The sequence below is a fragment of the Marmota monax genome, unplaced genomic scaffold (assembly GCF_021218885.2).
Source record: "Marmota monax isolate L192 unplaced genomic scaffold, Marmota_monax_Labrador192_F-V1.1 WCK01_AAM20220418_F8-fsc00086, whole genome shotgun sequence".
Lineage (NCBI taxonomy): Eukaryota > Metazoa > Chordata > Mammalia > Rodentia > Sciuridae > Marmota > Marmota monax.
In genome coordinates this window covers 2,324,138-2,349,708 of record NW_026693086.1, presented here as the reverse complement: position 1 = coordinate 2,349,708, position 25,571 = coordinate 2,324,138, and the positions used below count along the sequence as shown (strand labels likewise).

The following is a 25,571-nucleotide window of genomic DNA, read 5'->3' as shown; positions in this document are numbered from 1 at the left end:
GAGAAGCCCCTCAGGAGCGGCACCCAGGACCAGGTTGTGCTTCCGCCAACTCCCAGGCCTCCCCAGCAGGAGCCTGGGGCACTTACATGTGCAGAGACTTTTGTGCCTTCACTACCTCTTCTTTTGAACTGTAGCGGACCAAAGCGTTTCCGTGTGGGAGGTTCAGGTGGAATGTGATCAGCGGGCCATGCTGCATGCACAGGGTACGCAGAGTGGAGCCATCGATCTGGAAGAGTGGGAAGGGCAATGAGAGGGTTGTGGGGCCAGCGGGGAAGACGTCCCAGACCGGCACTCTGTGACCTGTAGCTCCTGGAGGTGCCCCCAGCTCCTCAGGTGGTCATGGTCCCTGCTGAGGCTCCTCTCCTCTCAACCACCTCAAGGAAGGGCTCATCAGGGCGCTGCTTCTGGGCAGCGTGGACCAGGGGCCAAGGAAACTAAAAGGGCAGAACAGCGTTTCTCCACGAGCAGGACAAGGATCGCCTGCACTGATTCACGTGGACACACTCACGGGAGCCCCACTGAACCAGTCCAGGGGACGCCGAGGAATCCCTGTCTTTGGTTGGCTTCCCTGAACCCAAGACCTGTGAAACCAGGGGACCGCGACGGCCTGCCACCAGAGGAGCTGGAGACTGCCTGGCTCTCCTCCGCTAGGCCCTCACTACCTCGCAGGCCCTGCTCGCGCCCTGCCGGCCCTCCACCAAGCCTTACCTGAGGTGTAAGGTTTTTCAGAACAAGCCAATTTGTTATTCTCCCTGAGCTGCTCTCACCCCAGCTGGAACCTAGTGGGGGGCAGGGGCGGAAAAAGGGACAAGTCAGTTTTCCAAGACCATGGCCTCAAACAGCCCAAAGGAGTCACTCAACAGATGACCCGAACACCCAGCCGCCGCCTCTGCCGACTGCTTCCTCCTCGGCCAAACAGGAGCTCTTCCACCCAGTCCAGGCGCTACTCCCGGTGCTGGCGGCTCTGACCTCTGGGAGGTCTGGTCTGATGGCTTTGCAAGTGGGACCCACTCAGGGTGTGAAGGGGAGTGGGTCACTGCAGGAGTCCCAGCTGGCCTTCCCGCCGGGCCCTTGGCAACCAGGCTCCCCGCAGAGGAGCTCCCCACGAGGGTTGAGACCCCCACCCACCTCCTCTGGCTCAGGAAGATGTCCCGGGATGAGCTCGAGCCTCGGGACACAGCCCTGCCCTGTCCCCGCAGAGGCCCCTGCCAGAGTCTCTACAACCCAACAGGGAGCGCAGCTCTCAGGCCTCTCGGCCTCCACGGAGGCTGTCCCCTGCTCTCTCGGCTTCCCTTCAAAGCTTCCTGACTCTACTCAAGTCCACGAACCCTGCAGGGTGGGCTCTGGGGTCATTTTTTCATTTCCCCTCATTGTGTTAATTTGCATTTGGTAACGCAGAATGACCTCAAGTGTGTTTTTTTTTTTTTTAAACATGATCAACACTTTCCCCCCAAAAGCCGAAAGTTTTATTGCAGCCGTTCACCTAAGGATCAGAAATTACAAATCAGATCAGATCAGGAAACATTATGAAGTGTTATTAGTCATGTTCAGCTCAGAGATGAGACTGACTGCTCTGGGTCTCAGGGAGAACGTTAAGGACACTGGATCAAGGCCCCAGAGACGGGCGTCAGAGAGGCTGAGGTCTCGGTAAAGCTGGGCGGCTGAACGGCTGAGTGTTCAGCAAAGAATCCCCGACCCCACCTCACACACTTCCTCCTACCTGGGGTATATCTGGCGTCAGAATTTCCCCATCCTCCACCTACACGAAGGGGAGAATTATCCCACGTAGACAAGGGCGGCTTCTGACCAGTCAGTCCCGGAGGCGGGCGGGACGGAGCAGTGATGTTCTTAGGTGGCAAAGGGACCTTCCACAGCTCATGAGCCAGAGAGGTGTTTGTGACTGAACCAGGAGACCATGTCAATTTGGAATCACTATTTCTGGCTGCTTTCAAAGGGGGTGGGGGAGAGCAGAGAGGGTGGAATAATGTTGGAGAAATAAGAATATTTAAATAACATCTATTGTCCCACAAAAGGCAAATCAAACAAACGCACACAGACATCTAAAACCCCAAATCAGCCAGGTATGGTGGTACCGTGCCGTGAGCCCAGCGACTCAGGCAGCTGAGGCAGAAGGATCCCAGGTTTAAGGACAACCTCAGCAACTTGGTGAGACCCTGTCTCAAAGTAAAACAAAAAAGAACTGGGAACATACAGCTCAGTGGTAGAGCATCTCCCAGGGTTCAATTCCCAGTGCCAGAGAAGAACAAAACAAAACAAAATGCAAAGTCCAAATGAAACTAAGCTGCTAAAGAAAAACAAAAAGCCCAAAGGAAACTGTCCCTCCTCTCAGACACTTACACTGTCATGTGCTGTTAACAGTATAGGACCTAGGAGATTCCACTGTATAAATGAAATTAACACATGAAAGGCTCTGAACTGCTCTAAAGTGGCAACTGTGAACTCCTTACCTTAATAATAACCACAGGCAAGCCCCTCAAGACAGCCACGCAGCCCATTAAACACACTTTAGAACTTTGTCAATAATTTGTGGGGAAAAAACTGCATAAGTGGCCCCAACTCGAGGAGTCATCCAGCAGATATCACCAGCTGCAGCCTTGATGCCAAGCCCAGGCCGCTAGGTGCTTTCAGATGCTACCTCTGACCCTGGCACACCTTCTGAGGACCTGAGAGGGCGAGTGTTTGCCTTTGGGTCCAATGGGGAGCCAAGATCCAAATCTAAGAGTCTGTTTTTACTTAGGGAAAAAAAAAAAAAGTTCCTGATGCATGCTCAGTGCCAAGTGGGTATGTGGGGACCAGGCACACGGTAAGCTGAGGCAGGAATGCAAGTTCAAAGGCAGCCTCAGCAACTTAGCGAGACCCTGTCTCAAAACAAAAAATAGAAAGGGCTGGGGATGTGGCTCGGTAGTTTTTGTGCTTCTGAAAGTATATGGCAGGAAGAGTGGCCATAGTGGCCCAGTTCCTTCCTGGGCTGAAGCAGAAGCAGACTGAGCATCTGTGAACGGTGACAGCAGCTCAACTCTACCCGACTCTCAAGTACATCAACAGCCCTGGGACAAGCTGAAATCCATGTTCACCCTCTCCTACACGAGTACCAGTCTGTGAAGTACCGGAAATTAAAAGGTCCTTCACTGCAGACAGCCCAAGAGCTGCTGTGGAGTGCTGAGAGCCAGGTGCTGCTTGGGGAAGGCCCAGTGTCTCAGGAGGCGACTGCAGTGCACGGTACGGTTAAACAGGGACAAACGCTGCTAAAGACACTGTCCCAGGATCATAAATATAGTCTCCTACCTCCCGAAAATAAGAGACTGGTTAAAAGAAGAAGGCATTAACACAACGGCCTCAGACTGTGACCACAGCACACCCTCCTCCCAAGAGGGGTGCCGGGCCGTGTGGCCCACCTGAAGTGCTTTGTGCTGTACTGCTGAGGGGAACGTTGTAGTTGGAGGCACGAATGGATGACCAGGCACTAGTTGAAGGCAGCGTGGTGTTCAAGGATGAGGATGACCCTAGAGAGGGAGAGTTCCATTAGCGGCCAGAGCAAGGGACAGTGCTTGAACATGAGTAAAGGCACCCAGAGAAGTCCAGGTGCCCCAGCCTGCCCCAGGAACGGAGCAGGGGGCTTGGTGAGCAGGCCAGACCCCAGACTGCGCCTCCTGCCTGCCTTCAGGAGAGCATGCCCAGAGCTTGCTGGCTGTTTTCACCTTGGCTCAGAACAGGCATTCCCCTGCCCATCCCCACCTGACGGGGGGACATGCTCTTGGCAGTGAGCAGCGGCCAGGCAACAGCCGCTCTGCTTCCCAGCAGGCTCTGAATGGAAGGCCATCCTCACTCCTCAGCTCCCGCCCTGAGCTGCGTGACCCCCCGGGGCCGGCCAGCCCACCCAAGCTCCGGCCACTGGCGCTTCCTGAGCCAGTGGGTGTGACCCTCTCCAGCAGGCCCCAGGGGCAGGCTCCAAAACCCAGTCTTTCTTCCCACTTGAGGAAAAAAAAAAGCCCTTTCCTCAAGTTCAGCTTCGACCTCATAAGCACATGGTCACCAGGACAGCCCCTAACTGGCCCCCACGTCCAACCCACGCTGTTCACCACTCAGATCACCCCCTCCAAACCATTGCTGGAGACCTCCTCCACCCCACCTCCGGAACCCTCTGCAAACACACACAAACAGAAGCCCGTTTCTGTGAGCTACAAGCAGCGAGGGCTTCTGCTTGGTTTCATGCCTCCTGATATTTTTTGTGAAAGTACCAACTTTACCTCTGTGAAGGTCTTTTAAATGCAGCCATTCTGGAATGATGAGGATTCTTTTCTGACCACTGTGACGCACAAACACTTGTTATTCTTAACAAATTATATATTGAACGTATTTTTCTTTGTATACTGAAGGAACAGTGTGTGTGCGTGTGTGTGCACGTGCATGCGTTATGTATGTGTGCATACACACATACTTTTTTTCTTGCACATGCTGGTCAAACACTCTACCACTGAGCTACCTCTCGAGCCCTTTTCAATTGTATTCTTTAAGACAGGGTCTCACTAAATTGTCCAGGATAGTCTCGAACTTTCAATCCTCCTGCCTCAGTCTCCTGAGTAGCTGGGATCACAGGTGTGTGCTACCATGTCTGCCTGGGAGACTGTATTTTATAGAAACAAAATATTTTTTGGTCTGGGGAGGCAGCTGGGTAGTAAAGCTTGCCTAGCATGTGCGAGGCCCTGGGTTTAATCCCTGGGGGTGGGGGCGGGGGCAGGTATTAGGGATGTAGCTCGGTGGTGAAGAGGCCTGGATTCAATTCCCAGAACAAAAACCAAAACCAAAACAATTAATTCCATTCACCTTTCCTCATGAATGGGTTACCTGCAGAAGCCCTGAGGTGTGGTAGGTAACCGGGTGATTTTGCGCCTGGGTTACAGTGATCCTGAGTGACTTGTGTTCAAGCCAAGCCTGCTCCCCAGGGCGGCCCTTCAGTATGTGGAGTATACACATCCCACGAGGATGCACCTCCAGCTGCTGGCACTGCTGCTGCAGAGCAAGTGCTGACAAATCCTCATCATCTCAAAAGTGGCCGCGGTCACTCGGGAAACCCGAGAACCCTGTTCCACGTTCACGATCCCCGTGGGTGTCGGGGCTGGGAGCTCAGAGGGGCTTTTGGTGCCCAAAGGTTCACACCCACTCAAAGCCTTCTCAAAACCTGCCTCTGAGCATCACAAGACAAGACTTGTGCCCTGTACGTACCACTGTTCCTGTCCCTGAGGTGGTCAACTTCCCGCACAGTATTAATTGAAAGATTGTTTATGACACTGCCAGGAGTGACGTAAGGGTCAGTTTCGGGGTCAATGTTTGGATAACCTTTCCATGGCTCACCAGGGCGAAATTCTAAAAGCAGAAATGTAAAATTAATTCAAGGCTTAATCATCACTTTATAATACATTACTAAATATCCAAATCTTACTTCTAAATCCTATACAATTGTCAAATATTTTCCAATTTATCCAACACCTTAAAAGATGAGTGTGATAATATAATTATTGTAATATGAGTTATTCTCTATGATTAGCTTGTAAATTTTTTGTGACTGACATAACTTCTCTAGTTTATATATTTTTAAGCTGTAAAATAAAGTGCTTCATGATAAAATGCAAAGCCACAACTCAAGCAGGACCAAGCAGGGAAGGGATTCATTTTTGGTAATTTCTTAGTATAACCGAACACCCTGGCAAGAGTCCCCGACACAGTGAGGAACAATGACTGCAGGCTTCCTCTGGGACTCTTCATGCTGGTCAGAGGCTCATGCCACAGTCACTAGTGGAAGCAGAGGGTTGGGACCACACAGACTGATTCGCTGACTCTACGTCCCCCTTTTCTTCCATCATCTCCGCGCTCCTCGTCAGATGGCAGAGATGGCCCCAACATGCACTGGGCTAGACCACTAGGAAGCCTACATGCAAGGAAACCCCAACAGGAGCACTGTCTCACAGAACGGGCCGTCCGCACTTTACCTGGTGGCCAGTTAACACTGCTAGAGCCGTTGGGCGATTTGGCACGTGGCCAGCCATCTCCTACTGAACCTGGAGGACTGGCTGGTGAAGAACTGCTGTTCATAAAGTCATAGGGAACAAATGGGGATTCCTCCAGCCTGAAACCACTTGAAATAGCACCTAAGAAATGAAAAACAATAGTGAACGTGAGCAAAACATACTACAAAATTTACCTCTTAGAGTTTCTCAAATATGGTAAGAAAAATTCCGACTGGAGTTCTACGTGGGTCCCGAACTGCGTCTTGGAGACTCTGTGGGGAGGCGAAGGTAAGGCCGGCTGTGCGCCGCTGACAGAGGCCGGACCCTTCTAACTCCTACTTACTGAGATGGCAACATCTCACTTGAAGAACGCCTGAAAATGGCCACAGCGGGTTTCATCTCAAGGGCCTGGGGACCACAACCGTCGGTAAGTGACAGAACGGAGCACGGAATCATTCAACACTGGCATTGTTGCCTAGATGAGAACTAGTACAGTGAACCCTTTGTCAGAGAGACTCGTGTTTTTGGAGGTGAGGAGTACAGAGAGTGGAGTAAAAGAATCCTGACAAAGATGAAGGACGGAGGTCAGGAATGCCTACAAGATGACATACAAGCAGGGAAAACAAAGCCACAGCCTTTGCCATTAGGAGGAGTTCCAATGCCACCCTGCACGCCCTGCTGTGACTCACGGCTTCTAAGATACGCTGCTACGATGAGCGTGAAGTCCCATGGCAGCAGAGCTCAGCCTCACCAAGAAATGACTGTTTTTTACGATTTATTCTTCGCACCCATCTTAACATGAGCTCGACTTACAATGACTAAAATCTTACTGCAAGTGGTAAGACACATCATTTCTCACCAGAACAGTGCCAGCAGCTGGGCTGAATGCTGGACATAGAAAGTTAAGTATTCTATTAATTAATGTAAAGGAAAAACATCAGAAAAATTACGTGGTAGACTTAGTTTCAGCATTGGAAGTGAATTTACTGGAGAACTTTCATTCTTTGAGCAGGGAGCCTCATGAGGTAACAGAGAAGGCAGTAATAATGACGCTAAGACCTAACACTCACTCATGGGCCCAACCCTGCTGGAGTGCTCAAGGCTTGAGACTCACCCTCAACACACCCCAACAGGAGCTGCTATGGTTCATGTTTTGCATATGAGAATCCTGAAGTTCAGAAAGGTGAAGTTACTTGCCAGCAGCTAATTAATAGCAGAATTAATTAGTAGCAGATCTAGGTCTAAAACCAGGGTCTATGTTTATTTTGCCATTCACTTCTCCATAGTTTGAACTCTCTATTCTCATCCTTAAGAAAAATTCCAGTGTGATATTCCATAGTGGCAAATCAACCTAGAATCTAGGTCTGTTTGTAATAGAATATTTCTCCTATTATATAATAACTTCTGATAATCATCAACCTGAGAAATAAAAAATCTACAATCTAGGGGCTGGGGTTGTGGCTTAGTAGCAGAGTGCTTGCCTAGCGCGTGCCCTGGGTTCGATCCTCAGTACCACATAATAAATAAATAAAAATATTTTAAAAATTAGACCTGAGGCTGCGTAAGCTGGGACACAAGTGCCTCTCCTGGCTCTGCTGCTCCTGTTATCTTTGGAAGTGACCAGGTCCTATCAGTTCTGTGCTCAGGCAGCTCCTGAGCCATGCCTGTGCTAGGTCAGGCTTCTCTTCATGGGACTCAGCACTGGATTAGGCCAGAGAAATTTCCCAACTGGTCTCCACACGGCAGCCAGGCGAATCTTCTGAGCATGTCACCTCCTAGCTTAAAACTCAAGTTTCCCATCATACAGGAGATAACACTCAAACTGTTCAATAGATTATAATTAAAGTACTTAAAAAGTTCCAGCCTCTCCTACCTGCCACGGTTTCCGTTCCTTTCATTCCCTCCCTGCCTGGGGCCTGGCCAACTCCTGTTTATCTTTCCCATCTTGACTTAAGAAATCATGGACCTCTTGGAAATCTTTCCTTAACTTCTCCCCAAATCCAAGATTAAAATGAAGGGAAAAGGTTTTTTGTTTGTTTGCTTTTTTGGTGCCGGGGATTGAACTCAGGGCCTTGTGCATGCGAGGCAAGCACTCTGCTTTTAAAAAATTTTTTTTTGACAGAATGCCTTTATTTTATTTGTTTATTTTTATGTGGTGCTGAGGATCAAACCCAGTGCCTCACGCATGCGCAGCAAGTGCTCTGCCACTGAGCTACAGCCCCAGCCCAGGAAAGGGGATTTTATAAACTACCAGAAGTCCATCTCTTAGACCCATCCAGTGTCCCAGACATCCTGGTCCAACCCTTCCTTGATGTGGAATTTCCTTCTCAATTGTCCTTGCTTCAATTTCCCTTAATAAATGTGCTCTTTCTCACTGTCATGTACATGAGGGTCAGCACCAGGCCCAGACTGCACATTTCTATGTGCTTTTGGACGCACCCTTATTTGGCTTCTGGGATCTTCTAAGCCCGCAGAATGAAGGGCAGCTCTGTACACCTGAGGTCTGGGTCCTCCCAGACACAGCAAGACAACATGACTTCTGGTGAACACTTGTGTTAGGCCTGGGGCTCAGGGCCAGGCAGTATTTGCCTGGCCTCTGAGGGTCTAGAGATAGGAGCCAAGACTCTGCAGGCCTATATGAACGACCCTGGTGGAAACTCTGGACACCACGGCTGGCGGGGTGGTATCTCTTATTAGCAGTGTTTTGGGCATGTGTCACACGTCCTTGCCGGGAGAATGAAGTGCTCTCTTGCATCTCCTTGGGGGAGGAAGACAGGAAGCCTGCTCTTGCTTTCTCCTGGATTCTAGTCTAGGTGCCCTTTTCCTCTGCTGATTTTAACCTGTGCTCTTTTGTGTAATCAACTGTAACTGTGAGGACAAAAGCTTTTCTGAATTATGTGATTTCTAACAAATCACTGAACCTAATGTGGGTCCCAAGAACGTCCGACAGAGGAGGTCTCTTGGACTTACCCTTTCTTCTCTGATCAACAGTGAATGTACTAGCTGCCTGAGCTTCAATAAAATGGGGGTAAGAAGTGAACCCACTGAAGATGGCGTTGCACATGTGCATGTTAAGGACTGCTGCCTGTAATCAGCTGTTCTCTGACGTGAGCCTCCCCAAGGCTACCAGGTCCCCCCTTCTTACAACTACTCATACTACTCTACTGGGTGGAAAAGCAGCCTATTCTGTGTTCCCACTTCTACCCCAGGGGCACACAGAATTGCCAATGAGATTAATCAGGATAGCTGCCGAAAAAATTCTATGGTCCTTCAGAAATATGAATTAACAGAGATATTTCTCCAACAATTAGAGGAAGAAAGAAGGTTAAGGGGCATAAAAAGAAAAAAGAACATTCCCAAGCAGAGCAAAGCAAAATGGCAAAGGACTGTGGCAGAGAAAGCAAGAGACAGGCGTGGCACTGAGGAAGCAGCCCAGGGAGGGGCCTGGAACATCTCAGCCTCTGAGGACGTGGCTTGGTATCACTAGACCTTCACATTTCAGAGAGAGGACAGAAAGCTCAATTTCAACATGGCATTTTCTGTATGTTTTAATAGATGTTGGTTTAAAAAATTATTTTCAATATGATAAGAGATAACATCGGGGCTGGTAGTTTAAGGATCTCTCTTGGATATACAGTGAGATGCTAGTATTTTTTTTAACAAAAGAGTGAAGGCCATTCCACAATATACACATGTTAAAATGTTGAACACTAAAAATATACAACTTCTGTTGTCAATTAAAAAAAGAGTTAAACATTCATCTACTCTATGGATGTGGTATTTCACTCTTTGGTATTTATGCAAAAGAAACAAAAACATGAAAAAAACCAATAAACTAATAAAATATCCAAGTTCTATTAGGGTACCTCACTCTAGTAAAAAAATAATAGTTTTGTTCAAATGTAAGTAAAATCAACACTTGTGGAAGAACGCTGCCATTTTCCTGCTCACTGGTTGTGCAGGTTGAAATTGCTCGTCGACGGAGGGAATTTCCCAGATTCATGCCGCATCATGCATCAATGTCTACTAAGCAGTGAGGCAAACAAAAATTACTGTATCCTAAAAGAAAAGGGAAGATAGCTGGGCTCCGTGGCACACACCTGTGATCCCGGTGCCTTGGAAGGCTGAGGCAGGAGAACTGCAAAGCCTGCCTCAGTAACTTGGCAAGACCCTAAGCAACTTGGGGACACCTCTCTCAAAATGAAAAATAAAAAGGGCTGGGGTTGGGGCTCAGTGGTTAAATGCCCCTGGGTTCAATCCCCCATATGAAAAATTAACTACTGAAAAGACAATAATACTAAATCTATTACTTTATTCCCATAGCAACATATATAAAGAAAATGTGTCAAAAGAAAATAAACTAGTTCTTATACCCTACTGTGAACATATCAGGGTAAACCCAGTAGATGTTTAAAAAAAGAAAAAAGAAAAAATGTAGAACAATAAATCACTTAGAAAAAAAACCTAAATGATCATCAGAAGGGAAGTAGTTTTTTTTTTTTTAAAAGCACCCATAATCTCTCTCCCTTACAAAACAGCATAGTAGAGGTGAATTTTACTTTTCATTTTAAAGGCTCTTATTTTTTACTAAGACTTAATAAAGCACAGTCTTTTTTGGTTTTAAGTTTTAAAAAAATCTAAGATAATTTGGCTTTGAAATATACAGAAAAATAAAATAAAGGTCTAAATTTAGCTGGTTTACAAATATATATATGTGTGTGTGTGTATATATATATATTTTTAATAAAAGTATAAGAACATAATATATACCATGTTTGCTGGAATTTTGATCCAAAGATGTGTTCACAGAAATGCTGTCCACTGTAGTCCACTTCCTTAGTCTTGACTGTGGCTCTTTAATACTGTTCATATCCATATTTACATTCAAGTTCGAGTTCAAGCCTTAAAAATTAAAAAAAAAATCTTATAAAATATAGCATATTTTCCTTTTGGCAAGACACTATTTTTCTAGAAAAACACACATAACTAATCTAATATTTCAATTCCGTTTAATGCTCCTTAATAAACAGCATTATATAAATGTGGGAGTCAAATAATAAAGGCCCCATAGGCAGAAGAGATGCTCAGGACTCTTGGCCAAGGTCAAGCATACACAAGGCTGGGAGCAAGAGATCAGCTAGGTCAACAGAAAGCACACACAAGTAACTGTGGAGTAGCCCTTCCAACAGCACAGTTCAATGTTTTCAACCCATGAAAATGCTCATACCATGTCATCTATGGAATAACTATTTTCCATATAATTTCGATCATGTTTAAATCTCGGCAAAATGAGAGAGAGAAAAGTTTCAGGGAACTGAATTATAAAATTTCTAAGTTTACCACTGATAGGAGGTAGCTATTCAGTGATTCCCCAGGAGGATCCTGCATGAAGAACATGTCATCACTTTCAGTTGCTATCTTCTAACTCGCAAACTAAACGATTTTCAGCTGGCTAACCAGTCAAAGGATACTGTCATTTAAAAGTAAAATGTCCTACTCTAACATCTAGGGGGAGACTCTCAGGCTGAGACACAATTTACTTGCAACTTGCTGATGAGGCCAGGCCAACTCAGATATTCTCTTGGAATAAGGCCAGAAGTTCATCTTAGGCACTGACCAGTAAGCAGTGTTTTAAAAGATGTGACCCAGGGACCATTAACATCAGAAACTTCTAAAATGCTTGTTAAAAACTGAAGACTTTCCAGCGAGAGTCAAAATCCTTATTTAATACACTACTCCAAGTGGCTCTTATTCTAAAGTTTCAAATTAAATGTCTTTTAATTCTTTGGTTTGATGAGTGTTCTTGTGGTATTGGTTCTTCAATAATCTGAATTCTTTAAAATCATCCCCATTTTTGCAATGACCAAATTTATGCTCTTATACCCAGTGATTAGATCAAGAATTGGCAATTTTTTGAGAATAAAGGTTCATATAGTTCGTGGGTTTTACAGGCCACATGGTACCTGCACTTCAATGTAACTCTGCTATTATAGCCCAAAAGGTGCCAGAGATGTTAGTCACCTAGTCACCATCAAAAGTATCCAACCACAGAGGTAATGGACAGAGGAACGGTTCCTAGAAATGCAAACTGCTAATGATCTTAAGGACTCGGTGCAATTTGTTCCCTGAGAGCCCACAGCAATATCAGTCCAGCCAAAGTGAAGCAGAGGCGGGGCAACAGCATGCCCTAACCTTTGTCCATGGCCCAGACCACACTGATGAACTAACAATTAGGTTTTCAACAGAGTTGGCAAGCAACCAACAAAGACGGTTTAAAAGGAACTGTTGTGGGCTGGGGATGTGGCTCAAGCAGTAATGTGCTCGCCTGGCATGCGCGAGGCGCTGGGTTCGATCCTCAGCACCACATAAAAATAAAGATGTTGTGTCCACCGAAAACTGAAAAATAAATATTAAAAAATCCTCTTTTCTCTTCTCTCTCTCTCTTTAAAAAAAAAAAAAAAAAAGAAACTGTTGTTCAGGTAAAGAGAGAGGAAAAGCAAAACAAACATGGTACGAACAATCACAAGCTGAAATTCAACCAAAGGAATAAAAAACAAAACAAAACAAAAAAACCCACAACCCCGGGGACAAGAAAAAAACGAGGGGGAAGCTGCCGCCTGTGACAAAGGCCTTCTCCACTCCCAGTTCTTATTTACACCACCAAGTACTTACAAATCCCTGGTCTGACAACTAGCAAACCAGGTGACTACTCTCAGTCATTTCCCCAAAGCAGTAAGTGCTCAAAAATTCTCTGGTATGCCGTTTCTAATAACAATTCTTGTCAGCTCTCCACCTCCTCATACCCCACAATTAAGAAAGCTCGACTCCTAAAAGGAAATGTTTGCTTTATTCTAACTCTACATGAGTTCAAACTTTCAAACAGGTGATTTTCTTGAATGGAGAGAGACCTTCCCTGAAGCACCCAGATGGGCTGAACCTTGAAGAGGGCCCGGCAGCCCTGGGAGAGGCACCTACAAGACACAGCCAGCTTCTGTGAAGGGAGGCTATAAAGGTGGAGGAGAAGGACGCATGCTATGGCACTCAGACACCAGCGCACACTGGCCCAGGAGAGACCCACCTATAGGAAAGTTGCTGAAAGCATTTATTGGTGATGGCCCTTTTTGCAGCTCCGGTGTAGTGTGAGGCATGACATTGTCAAGGAAAGACTTCATGGCTGGCTGATGGAGTGACTGCTGCTGAGACGGTGGAGTCGGCTGCTTCACCAACACGTTTGGATCAAGTTGACGAGATTGCTGCATCATTTGCTGCTGTACACTAAGAGGTCGACCCTTAAAATAGCAAGACAATTGGGAAACACTGTGTGGGGGGGGAAGCCTTTGCAGATATATCCATATTCCTTTCATTTTTTAATTCACTTCCTTCTCAGCAGGAAAGGGAAGCATCATGTATAATAATTAACACGACTCATGGGCAAATTGCAGGCTTGACAATATATTTCATTATATTTTAATAAAAGAATTTTCAGATCTCTTGTCATAATGGAAGCGATAGGAGTTCACTGAAACACAGGACAGCATAGCACATGGAAGAATCGGACCTACCTGCTGGTCTTGCTGCTGCCGGTTACCAGAAGGCACGCTTCTCTGACTCTGCGCCCTTTGCTGCTGCGCTAACAATCGCTGGGGGAAAATGGCAAAAAGGTCGTCACTGCCACACCACTCTACAATAGACCCACGACACGCCAATGCCGACGGGCCCCACCCCCCCTCATCTAGTAGAGCCTCTTCCTTGGACTCTGGTTTCCAGCCGCGCTGCTCAAGCTGAGCTTTCAACTCAGAAGGAACTGACTGATCCTACCCCCTACCATCTTAGACGTGGTCAGGTCTCCTCTCAAAGCATCTGTGCAAAACACTCCTCTCTGGTGTTCATCTACATGCAAGCTTACAACTCTGCCCACCTTATTACTGCAGGACTCCCACAAGGAGCCCAGTGGTAGGCAGCACGGCAGACACTCAATAAACGTGTGCCTACTATTCTGCTTACCTGTAACTGGGAGATCTGAGAAAGCTGGTTTAGTTGGGATAGCTGGTTCAGCATGGCTACCTGCTGAGGGCCGAAGAGCGGATTCAGGCCACCGTTGTTTGGTGCATACTTCAGCAATGAAACTGGAACCTTAGGATCACAACGGTAGATTTATAATGTTGATAACATAACTCAGACTAGCTAAATAGACCTTATGTTTTGATTATAACAATTAAATTAGTGAATTATTCACGGAGGGAGGGTGATAGCTTTCTCCCTTTATTTGTCTAATTTATCATTCACATTATGTATAAAGTTTATGTTCTCTTTCCTGTCAAAGTTAAACCTGTAGTTTGAGTTTCCTAATATGTAAAAGCAATGTGTTTGCTGTGATCTAAAACTTAAATTTCGTAGTGGGTAGGTGGGTGGAGCTGATTTTAAGTCACAAAACCATGCAGTTGAAACAGCCATTTTGAGCACTCCCCTCTCCCTTTGTCCTCTGTCTTCCAATCATAATGCTCACATTGTGGGAGGGGATCCAGTCATAACTACAGCTCTTTCCCTTGCCCTCCCCAGTTTTAAATTAGTCACCATGTGGAGACTGAAACCCTGAACTCCTCCTGGCAGAGCAAGGGCAGTGCTCCCTTAGGGGTAAACCCTGGGCGGGCATCCTGCCCAGGGGCGGCCTGCTGGCTTCTTTTTGGTAGCGCAATCTTCCGCAGAAGTCAACTTTGCCCTGCCCAGTAGCTTTTGAGCACGTATCTGATTTCTTGTGACACGCTGGTATTTTTAACACATACTTTTTCTTGGGGTAAGTAAAGATGAGAGATGAATTTTAAATCAGTCAACTTTACTTTGTTGCTATCCTGCTCCCAAGGTGTTCTAAAGAAAAATGGTATTCTAGATTTGAACAAATCTTTGACTCATTTTCTTCATTCTTGTAGTAATAGCTAATCAGAATTTATAGCATGTCAAAGATGCCAATAAATATTATGATGCTTGACTAGTCACCCCATTCACTATCAAATTATTCAAGGTTCTTCTCCAGGTGTAAGTGGAGGAGACTATAATAGAAGTCTACTTACCTGAGGGGAGAGTAATGGAGGAGGCACTTGAGCACGGAGATTAGGCTGAGATGAACTAAGAGGTTGTGCTGGAGGCTGCTGCAGGCCCCGGGGTTGTGCTGCTGTGTTTCCAACACCAAACATACTGGGATTGCCATTCTATGAACACAAAGGGCAAAGCAACAATGGGACTCTTTAGGGATAGGCGTCACATGACCATATTGTACTACTGATTTAAACAGTAACTACATGTAAGAGAGATCTTATCACTAATACAAATCATACAACAGAGAGCCTGAAATACACATCTGGACTTACCTGTCTAACAGAATTCAAGTTTTGCATACCCAGCCCTGCTATGGAGCCAAGGGCCTGGTTAGGTAGTGCACTATTTGAAGGGGGAAGCTTCATGCTTTGACTGGACATAAACTGCATGTTTTGGGATTCATCTGCTACAATGCCATCCTGATTGGACAGACAGAAAGATGTGCACACCAGCCAAGCAAACAAGTGGAAGGGAGAAATCATTGCAGGAACAGAAGAGAAGTCACATGACATCCCAGCACCAACAGGAAACAGGTAGAAAACAGAAGAGATCAGATTAGTGTTGGTTCTAGAGGACATAAAAAGAGCCAAACAATTTTATGGGATTAAGAAGGAAATATAAACACAACCCTATGCTAAATTGAGGCATAACTGGGACAATGAACTATAAATCTACTAACAGATTTGGCATTAAATTATAACATTTCATATCACATTGAATGTTCTAAAATATTAACATAAATATTAGGCTAGTAAGTATATTGGTTATTAGTCACAGAGATAAAATCAAAAACAATCCTACCTTATCAAAATAAGGATTGCGCTCCATGGAAGACTCTTTGGAAATCTGAGGCCGAGAACCAGGGCCTTTCCCGACCGTTCGATTGTAATCACCAATATTCAGGCTATGTTTATCTATCTCCATTCGTTTGTCTTGTAACATTCCTAATAAATGCAGGACACTATGTTATCCACAGGAGGACAGACAACCTAACTGATTTCAGATAAATTTACAACATAAAACAAAACACTTTCCAAACTGAAATGACTTCTACCTTGATAAGGATGTGAGAAATGCAGTATTTATGCATTTCATAAATATTGTACTCCTCACAGGTGAAGCGGAGTTTTAGCAGATACTATTATTATTATTATTTTGGTGCTAGGGACCAAACCCAGGGCCTTGTGCATGCAAGGCAAGCACTCTACCAAGTGAGCTATATCCCCAGACCAGATACTATTATTATGAACTAATTAACTTAAAAGTAAAATTAAAAGTAAATTAGTCAACAGAAGGTGGCTGATAACCTCATTTTAAAAAGAATTCTTAAGAAACATACTTTAAGACACCTTCATTTATCTGCTTAATCTTATTTTTTTAAAGATTTATTTTAGTTGGAGATGGACAGAATACCTTCATTTTACTTATTTACTTTTATGCGGTACTAAGGATCAAACAAGGTAGAGCACCTGCCTGGCAAGTGCTCTACCACTGAGCTACAGCCTCAGCCCCTGCTTAACCTTACAATAAAAACATACTGTCCATTAACAAACAATGAAAATAAAAACTACCCACACTGACAAGCCACCATTTAGTAAGTGCTCACTTCACATTGGGTCCCACTCGGTGTGTACACTAATTTAAATGATTTTAACTCTTTGTTATTATTGCCCCTTTTTGGCAGACGGTGAAACTGGAGACCGGCCAGGGCAACATTCTGCCTTCCCTAAAGCCTTCTCTGTCGATCATCTCCTCGTTATATGACTGTTCCAGAAATAAAGACAATCTTTTCTAATGAAAACTTCTGCAAAATCTTGGCTGGAAATAGCCAGTGCCTAGGCTACCATCCTATTTCAACCAATCTTTTTAAAAGTGGACAATGCTCTCGCTTCCCCAGCTCTCCCTATGCCAGGCTGGACTGGCACTTTTCCACTTCTCTCCACTTCAAGACTCTTCAGCACGGGAACACACTAAGACTTGCTGTCTGCCTTTTCACTACCTTCCTGTAAACTTGCTGCCTTTAGACTTTTCTCACTACCAAGGCATCAAGTCACCCCATTTAAGTGACCCCATGACTCCATGCTGCGGCTCAGCCTCAGCCTTTCACGGCCTGCTCAGCACACCCACATCAGGGCCCCAGTCCCCTCCAACAGATTTCCATTTCCCTCTACTTCATTCTACACATTTTCTCAATCCACAAACCATCCATTCTTTGCAGTTGCTACTTTTTGAGATGTCTTCCACCGTCAGAAAACATACCCTTATTCCTGGCAAGTGGAAAAGACAAAACTTTGAAGAAAGGAAAAAATTCTTAAAATAGGTACATTTTGAAAATGCCGTTAGTGTCTTTTCTTGGTACTGGGAAATGAACCCGGGGCACTTAATCACTGAACCATCTCCCCAGCCCTCCCCACTTTTTTGAGACAGGGTCTCGCTAAGTTACACACTGCATCACTAAGTTGCTGAGGCTGGTCTTGAACTTGTGATCCTCCTGACTCCACCTCTTGAGTACTGAAAATGCTTCTGGTTTCTTGAAGTACTGTTCCAGCTGTGGGTCAGATACCTCAGCAACCCACCGTCAGAGCTCCCCGGAGTGTCAATAATCCTTTGCAATAAACAACTCCTCTGTTTCCTTTCCCCATGAATGGCACCACTATTCACTCACACACTCAGCCCAGTCATTCTGAATTCTTGGCCTAACTCTCTACATCTACTCCTACAACCAAATTCAACCAACTCTTTTTTTTTTTTAAGTCTTCCCAAGTTGTTCCTTCCTGATAATCAACATTATTCTGTGCAAATAATCTTCTAAAATTTTATTAAAAGATTCTCCACAAACCATTCCCCAACACTTCCACATCCCTTTCAGAATCAACTCGGTGCCAAACGTGGTGATTTCCCCTCAGTGCATCACTCCATTAATAAGGCCCTTTAGAAACCAATGATTTACCCTACTGTCAAACTTACTCCATGACAGCCATTTTCTTTTCAAGACTCTATGCTCACTTGGCTTCTCAAAAATTACTCTAACTTCTCCTGCTTCTCTCAGGATCATTCCTTAAATGTTATTTGTTATTACTCAGGATTGCGTCTTTGGTCCATTACTCTACATCTCTCTCTGATCAATCCTGTGGCTTCACTACCATCCATGTCCAGGTAATTACATGTCCTATCTACTCTGGCTTGACATCCAGACTTCTGCTTACTAAACATGGTCTTGACAGTAACTTCAAACTCAATATCTTATTGAACCTGCTATTTCTATTATATTCTTATCTCAAATAATTTCCAGCTATTGGTCTGTTGTCTCTCAGTTCCAGATTCATCCTTTTTGCCTCTTCTATGAACAGACAGACCCCTTGGAATCGTTTTTCCTTTGCCATCTGGCACTGAGGTTTGGTCAGTAGAGGGCGCTGGAGAGAGTGCAGGAAAAAGTGTGGCCTCCTTGGCCCAGCGCTCTCTGGGCAGGCTTCAGCTGCACTCCCAGCTTCTCCAGGGCCTGGGTGGTCAGTAGCACGCAGTGGTCAGCTTCTCCCAGCATTCTTCCAAATCTCCAGTCTCGGAGCAGTGTCTCTGGTGAGCTGTCTCTCCATGAACAGCTTCCCCCAGCACCTCAGAGGACAGATTTCTAGCAAGTTCCATTAGCATGACATCTGAGCTACTTCTGTCATTCAGTGAGCCGTGGAAGAAGTAGAAATTTGTTCTCACAGGGCTACATGCATCTTCTGGATGTGGATTTTTCTAGTCTATAAAGCTTCTGCCATCTAAGGTCTCACAGAGTACCTTGTCCCTTGTCAGAGAACAGTGTCAAATCAAGCCACATTTCAGGTCAAGAATTCTTTTCAGCTGGGTGCGGTGGTGCACACCTGTAACCCCAGCGGCTAGGGAGGCTGAGGCAGGAGGATTTCGAGTTCATATGCCAGCCTCAGTAAAAGCGAGGCATTAAGCAATTCAGTGAGACCCTGTCTCTAAATAAATAAAATATAAAATGGGGCTGGGGGGTGTGGCTCAGTGGGCAAGTACCCCTGAGTTCAAAAACCAAAAACAAAACAAAAAACTAACCCCACAAACAAAAAGATCAAAAAGAATATTTTTTTTTTTCCATAGCAAAGGAAGTACAATAGGGGAATTAACTGGCCTTACTACCTATACCATCATCTGAAGGTGGCTAGCCACGTGATGGGTAGGGTGGCCACTGAAGACTCAATACAAAGCAAGTTAGGGGACAACATGCTCAGCGGAGGGCTTCTGTCTTGCAGGAAACAAGTATGAATCTCTCCCACGGCCAGAATCCACAAACAAAAAGATGAAGGCGGGAGTGGTCTCCCTCACAATCACACCTACGAGGCCACTTACAGAATTCTTGCTTCCTGTCTGATAGCTCCATTTGGAGAACTTAGTCCTTGAGAGAGAAAATGCTTCCTCCAAAAGACACAAAAATGGTTCCACACAACAGAGGACGGCGATGGCCGCCTGGACATGGGGACTCCTATGACGGGCAGAAACAGGCTGGTTCTGACTACCAAGGGGAGAGTGGTTTTCTGACTCAGAATGAAAGCAGTGAAGACTGTGGAACCCAGAGGTTTCTCTGGGCGCTGTGCACAGTCCCTTGCCCAACATTATAGGCAACTAAAAGGGACAGGGAGAAATGCAGCTCCAGTCCTTTGAACATAAAGGTTTGGATCATCCAACCCGTTAAGGGGCCTAGAACAGTCAAGGTTCAACTTGAAAGCAGAGTAAATAAAGGATAACAATGAAAGAAGGAAGACACTGACACTAACGGCAGGTTGTGACCAGCTATTGAATAAGGACGGCACAGGGTAAGTCACCCCAATCTGAAAACCCCAAATCTGAAACTTTTTGCGTATGTGATACTCAAGAAATTTTGGATTTTGAAGCATTTTGGATTAGGGATTACATAAACCAGTAGTTTATGTAAATATTCTAAAATCCAAAACACTCCAATACTTTAAGCACTTCCACCAGAGGAAGGGACCTCAGCCCTGGAGTGGCCTGACATGGTTTCCACTGCTTGTTCCAGGTTTGTGGTAATCTGTTTGGGTCGACCGTTACCTTTCTTCTCTTTCTCATTTTTACCTTACTCAAAAGTTAAATAGAAGAACTTTATAATTTAGTGTTTTTGGCAAGAAACTGTGGCTGAACTCAAGGGGAAATTAATAGGGCCAACACTGGTACAATGACAACTGGGACTGCACAGCTTCTCATCTTCGTCATGTTTAAGAAAGAAAGCTGCATTCTGTTACACAGAAAGAGCAGTTTGCCACTGTGAGCAGAGTTTCCACGTGTACAGAAGGATGCACGTGGAAGGTGAGTGGTCAGAGGGGGGCTGAACTGTACTGATTACTCAACCTTTCTGGCTGCTTTGTGAAAGTATGGATTCAGCCTGTTACATATTTTTTCCTTTGCTAGCTGGCACTGAAGCCACGTCAACAGAGTGTGCAGAAGAGACACTGTAAGAAGACCTGGCTCCCGGGCCTGGTGTGCTCTCTCCGGCCTCACAGGCAGCTCTCCCAAGCTCACCTTGCCAGGAACCCGTGGCTTCCACCAGGCACCCCTCTGGCAGTTTTGTAGTGGAGTGCCACTAGTGAGACGCCTCTCCTAGGCTGTCACTCTCTGTTTGCTATCCTGAAGGGTACACTTCCCACAATTCCTCTGGGGTGGCATCACAATGACTACTCTCTGCTCAGCAGTAAGCCATGGCTGTGCCCAGGAGACGGGAGTTCAGCAGGGGGCAGAATGCATGCCATCTCCATCCCAAGGTTGGTGACTTCTTCTGTGTGCTACTCATAGAATCTTCAGAGTTCTTTCACCTTTTTCTGACCAATTCCTTGCTATGCTAATTCCTCGCTAGAGTTAATAATTCTTAAAGTTCCTCTCTTCTGCCCAGACCACCCACGGCACTGCGCAGGTGAGGAAGCTGAGGCAGCTTTCGTTACAACTCCCCTCACCCTCTGCAACAACATCAGCGACAGCTGATCATCAATTTCTGATGATTCCAGTCCTATATCACCACGGGAGTAGGTTTTTTCCAGGCACTTTCTCAGTTTGGAGCTTGGAAGGCAACACAGCTACCGCAGCAGGGCTCTGCCCAGTGCGTCATCTTGAGGGTCTTCGGCGCACCCTTTTGCTGCTGCTGTTTTCTGTCCTGAGCTACTTTCAATCTATGCCCAGGGTTATTTTTTCTAAAACATAAACCTAAATCATGCAATTCTCTGCTTAAAACTCTTAATCTCATATTTTCAGAAGAAAGGTCAGGCCCCCAAGTTCCCCCCGATTTAGTGCCTGGCTCTCTAGGCATCTCTACCCAAGGGGAGCTGCATTATCTGCCACTCACACCACCCTCTTCTGACCATCACTTTTGTATTTCTGGCCTCATTACAGGGAACTACTTGCCATTTCTCCAGTAAGGTTTAAGACACCCCGGTCACATCTAGGCCATACACGTGGTTCCCTGATTGAGAAAATCCAACTCCCTCTGGGGAAAACCCACTGCTGATAGGACTCTAATAACAGGCTACCATCGCCACTACCTTAGACCCCCACTGACGTGCGTGTGTGCACTCATTGAACCATGCCCAGGGGGTCTCTCCTGGGATGGGTGAGGGCTCCCTGAGGAAGGCCGTATTTTAGATACACTTGTTCATCAGAGATCAACATAAACTCAAACTGATTTAATTTTCTCTCACCTCCAGAAAGGTCCATCTTATTGCTCTGTACATTTTCTTCTGGTGAGTCTCTCTGAAATAAGAAAAAGTAACATGTTAGCAGAACTTAATGTTAATGAAAACAAATAAAAGTGAATTTTAGTGTATTTCACAAAAGCTTCATTTTTCATTATATTTTAATGTAAAAAACTTTCAATGAGATGTGATCTGGGTTTTTAGCTTAAACTATAAAAATTAAGGTTTAAAGGTCAATTTTACTCTAACTGCAATGATATTTTAAGGTCCCAAGGATGAGGAATGACTTTTAAGAAAACAAAAATATGAAATTGGGATAAATTATGGACCACTACCAAAAGGGGAGGGGCTACTGGAAAACACACTTACCGAAAAACTGATATTTGAAAACTGTTTAACAAATGGATTTATCCATGCTTCTTCTTGTTTGTTTCCACCTTTCATCATTCCCTTTGTAAAATAAAAGAGTAGAAAAGATGCCATGGCCATCTCTATTTATCTGGGTATAGCAATGGATTAAATAAAACTTCAAGACAATTCTCAACTCTCATTTTTAGCCAATAATTTCTCCTCCAACCAACTCTTATCAGAGTTGTTGACATTATAAAAGCAACTTATTTGATTTTCAACTTCCTTTGCTCCAGTCCTCTGATATAGCTGTAATGTACAGAGAAATCTCTAAAGGCAGGCAGTCAGAAGGAAAAGACAGAAGCAAAGGCCCTGAGGACCCCCTAAATGAAAAAGGGGCCTCTGAACAATGAGGACCTGTCCACTGGGCAGTTCTCAATCTACAAATGGACTCTGTTCTGTAAGATTTATTATAATTTGGATTTTTAGAATTCTCATACCAAAGTGAAAAATAGTGATTCACTTCTCAAGTTAGTCCAAAAAACATAATTTAACCTTTAATTATGCTATGTGTACTATACTGAAGAAACACCATGTGTTTCCCCATGAAAAGATATTTAAACTTTCTATTTGTGTTGCCAAGAACACAGCATCTCCAGCAGCAGTGGAAGCTGGATCCCTCCCGCTTCCTGTTGGCTCTCTGAGGCTGGCTGGGGTACGGAAGGTACAGACACCACCCTGACACCGGGGCTGAAACAATGAAGGCACATGATCAGCAGCAGCCTGGTAGACAGAGGCCGGAGTCTCAGAAACCGAGGTCTCCAGTCCATGTGAAGACTGCAGACCATCCTCAAGTCTGTGGCCTGAATTTCCCTTTCCCATTGCTACTACCTGTTCCTTCTGACTGTGAAACAGAACCCAGCTTCATAATTAACCCCCTAAATGCAGGTCTCTGAAGCAAGCACCTAACCCTCTCCAAGGCTCTCAAGTAGTCTTTGATTCCTTTTCCTTTCACTCCCGCCCCCTCTAACTAGGTGCCAAGTTTTCTGTCCCTTGAATTCTAAAATGTCTTTCAAATTAGTCCCTTCAACTACACATTTATTCTAATTTCCCAAATCAAACCCTCCTTTCTAACTTGAATTAATGGAAAAGCTTCCTGCGATTCCTAAATCTGGTCTCTCCTGTTCCAATTTATATTTCATACTATCATTGGCTAGTTTTTAAAAAATTCACTGATGTTCTCTTCTATTCTTTTTCATTGGCTCCATATTTTATGTAAAATAAAGTTCAAATTCCTTGGCATGATACTGAGAATACCTTAATAATCTCTCTAATTTAACTACAGAGCCAGATCTCCTACCACTTCTTTCTAGAAAGTTGCCTTTTAGTAATGTCAGGCTTCTATTCTCCTTAATACATCCCACCCCAAGCATCTTCCAAATTCCAGCTGACACTCTTAGGAAGCTCTCCTAATGCCCCATATGAAATCATGAGCTCCTTGAATGCACAGCTCATCTCTTAAGTGAATTTCAATCCCCAGCACCAAGCACAGTACCTGGCACACAGCAGAAGCTAAATAAATGTTTGCAGTTGCTTTCTAAAGAATTTTACTAGTAGAAACAAAGGAGAAAGAGTAAAAAGGCTACACACCCTTTCCCTTCTCCTTTTTTTGCCACTCAGACCCTGTAAGGAAAGACAAAGTCACAAAACAGCATGGTCCAGTGGGAAGAACACAGGGTTTGGAATCGGAAGACCTAAGCTTAAGTCCTTGCTCTGTCACTAGTTATGCAAATTTGGGCAAGTCACCACCTTTTGCAGCCTCAAATTCCTCATCAGTATCCTATCTTAGAAGGTTGTGAGGATCAAATGATTCATGTAGAAGCGTTTCATAAGCCATATGGCAAGGCAATAGGCAAACTCAGCCAAATGAAGAAAGTATGAGGTAAAAAATGGCAGGTCCTAGACTGCGAATCCCAGGATGAAAAGGGGAACTCTGGCAGCCAGCCAGTCCAGCCACCCACTGGATATCTGACTTCTAAGGTCACCCAGAAGTCAAATAGGGTGGGAAGGACATGTTAGAACCACCTGGGAGACTAGGCACATATTTTGAAAGATGTCCCCAGGAGAATCTGACACCAGCCCCAATATCACCTCTTAGAGAACCAGTGCTCTAAATTAGAGGTTCCTAAACCTGGATCTGTATCAGAGACATCTGGGGAACGTTTAGGACAGGACACTTGACCCTATTTCCAAAACTTCAAGAGACCTGGGGTACAGGAAAAGATACTGTTAACAAAAGCCAGATGATTCTGATATAAACCAGGTTTGGGAATACAATCTGTCCACATATTAAAACAAAAATCAAACTCAGCCCATATCTAGGGATTTTTGTCATAGGACCTTCTGGGATGAGGAAGGGCCAAAGGTGGCAGATGAATAGGAGAATGGTGACTTGGGTAAGGGGGATGTCAGGGGCTCTGGTGAAGAGGTGGAATGGGAGGACTGGCAGTGGGATGCCAAGCGTCACCATGGAGATCTGCCTTCTCTCCATCCTCACCACTGGGGGCACCACCCTGGGAGGCAGGGTCGCCCCGGGCAGCGCTAGTGGAGGGGAGTCAGAGAGAGATCCCAAGCTGTAGCAGTGGGGAGAAAGGAAGTTCCTGTGGGCTTTGGTTTTCCTAGGTGGCTGCCCATATAAGAGGCTGTACCTAAGTTGGGGACTGCCTGGACTACACTGATAGCCATAAATGGGCAGGCAGGAGGTTAATTTTCTGTGGGTAAACTACCTTTGGAAATGAAAGTTTCAAGGGCTTTGCCCTTGAAATGTTTACCTTCGATGACATTTTCTTGGTATATGGTGGCCAATTTAAAGATGAGTTAAGCTCTTGAGATGAGTTACTATTCCACATTCCAATCTCTACATCCTCTTCCTCTTCCCAGCCAGTGGGGCGATTTCCAGGCAATGGCATATCATCACCACACCAGCCATCTTGCATAGATTTTGGCCCTGATTATGGATTTGTGATAGAAACAGACTTTTAATAAAACAATTCTTTCTAGAAGAAAGTATACATTAAAGAGTGGAGAGAGGGGACCTAAAACAAAAGAAAACAAAACACTATTTCTTTTGCCAAATTTGCATAATAGGAATGTACATTTTATACTGAGCTAAAAGTCCAATTAAAGAAGAATTTATTTTTATTAAATTTTTTTCATTAAATCTTCCCCTATGCCTTTACCAATTATAGGGTCCCTAAACACAGACAATGGTGGCTTTCATGGGCTCCCAATTAATCTGCATAGCGACACAAATGAAATTTGAAAAGATCAAATTGATAAATATTTTCAAAGAGTTTTAGAACTCAAAGGCAGAAAGCAGTTTCTCCCTATACACGGCCTTTGG

General features: G+C 45.0%; 1 protein-coding gene across 6 annotated transcripts in view; it reads right to left on the bottom strand.

Annotated features, from left to right (window-relative positions):
• The window catches only part of Tnrc6a (trinucleotide repeat containing adaptor 6A), a 180,561-nt gene that overhangs the window by 2,438 nt on the left and 152,552 nt on the right, over positions 1-25,571 (bottom strand). For 4 of the 6 annotated variants that reach the window (XM_058582630.1, XM_058582634.1, XM_058582633.1 and 1 more), the window contains 16 exons: positions 25,000-25,175; positions 22,190-22,270; positions 21,827-21,878; positions 15,921-16,063; positions 15,392-15,538; positions 15,095-15,232; positions 14,031-14,159; positions 13,589-13,666; positions 13,105-13,315; positions 10,797-10,928; positions 6,009-6,167; positions 5,245-5,385; positions 3,417-3,524; positions 1,721-1,945; positions 709-779; positions 87-226 (listed from right to left, as the gene is read on the bottom strand). In XM_058582630.1, the coding sequence (XP_058438613.1) occupies positions 87-226; positions 709-779; positions 1,721-1,945; positions 3,417-3,524; positions 5,245-5,385; positions 6,009-6,167; positions 10,797-10,928; positions 13,105-13,315; positions 13,589-13,666; positions 14,031-14,159; positions 15,095-15,232; positions 15,392-15,538; positions 15,921-16,063; positions 21,827-21,878; positions 22,190-22,270; positions 25,000-25,175 (2,131 nt within the window). Of the gene's footprint in view, positions 1-86; positions 227-708; positions 780-1,720; positions 1,946-3,416; positions 5,386-6,008; positions 6,168-10,796; positions 10,929-13,104; positions 13,316-13,588; positions 13,667-14,030; positions 14,160-15,094; positions 15,233-15,391; positions 15,539-15,920; positions 16,064-21,826; positions 21,879-22,189; positions 22,271-23,818; positions 23,852-24,999; positions 25,176-25,571 lie in introns of those variants that run through there. The other 2 variants (XM_058582631.1, XR_009227793.1) reach the window with 2 other exon arrangements.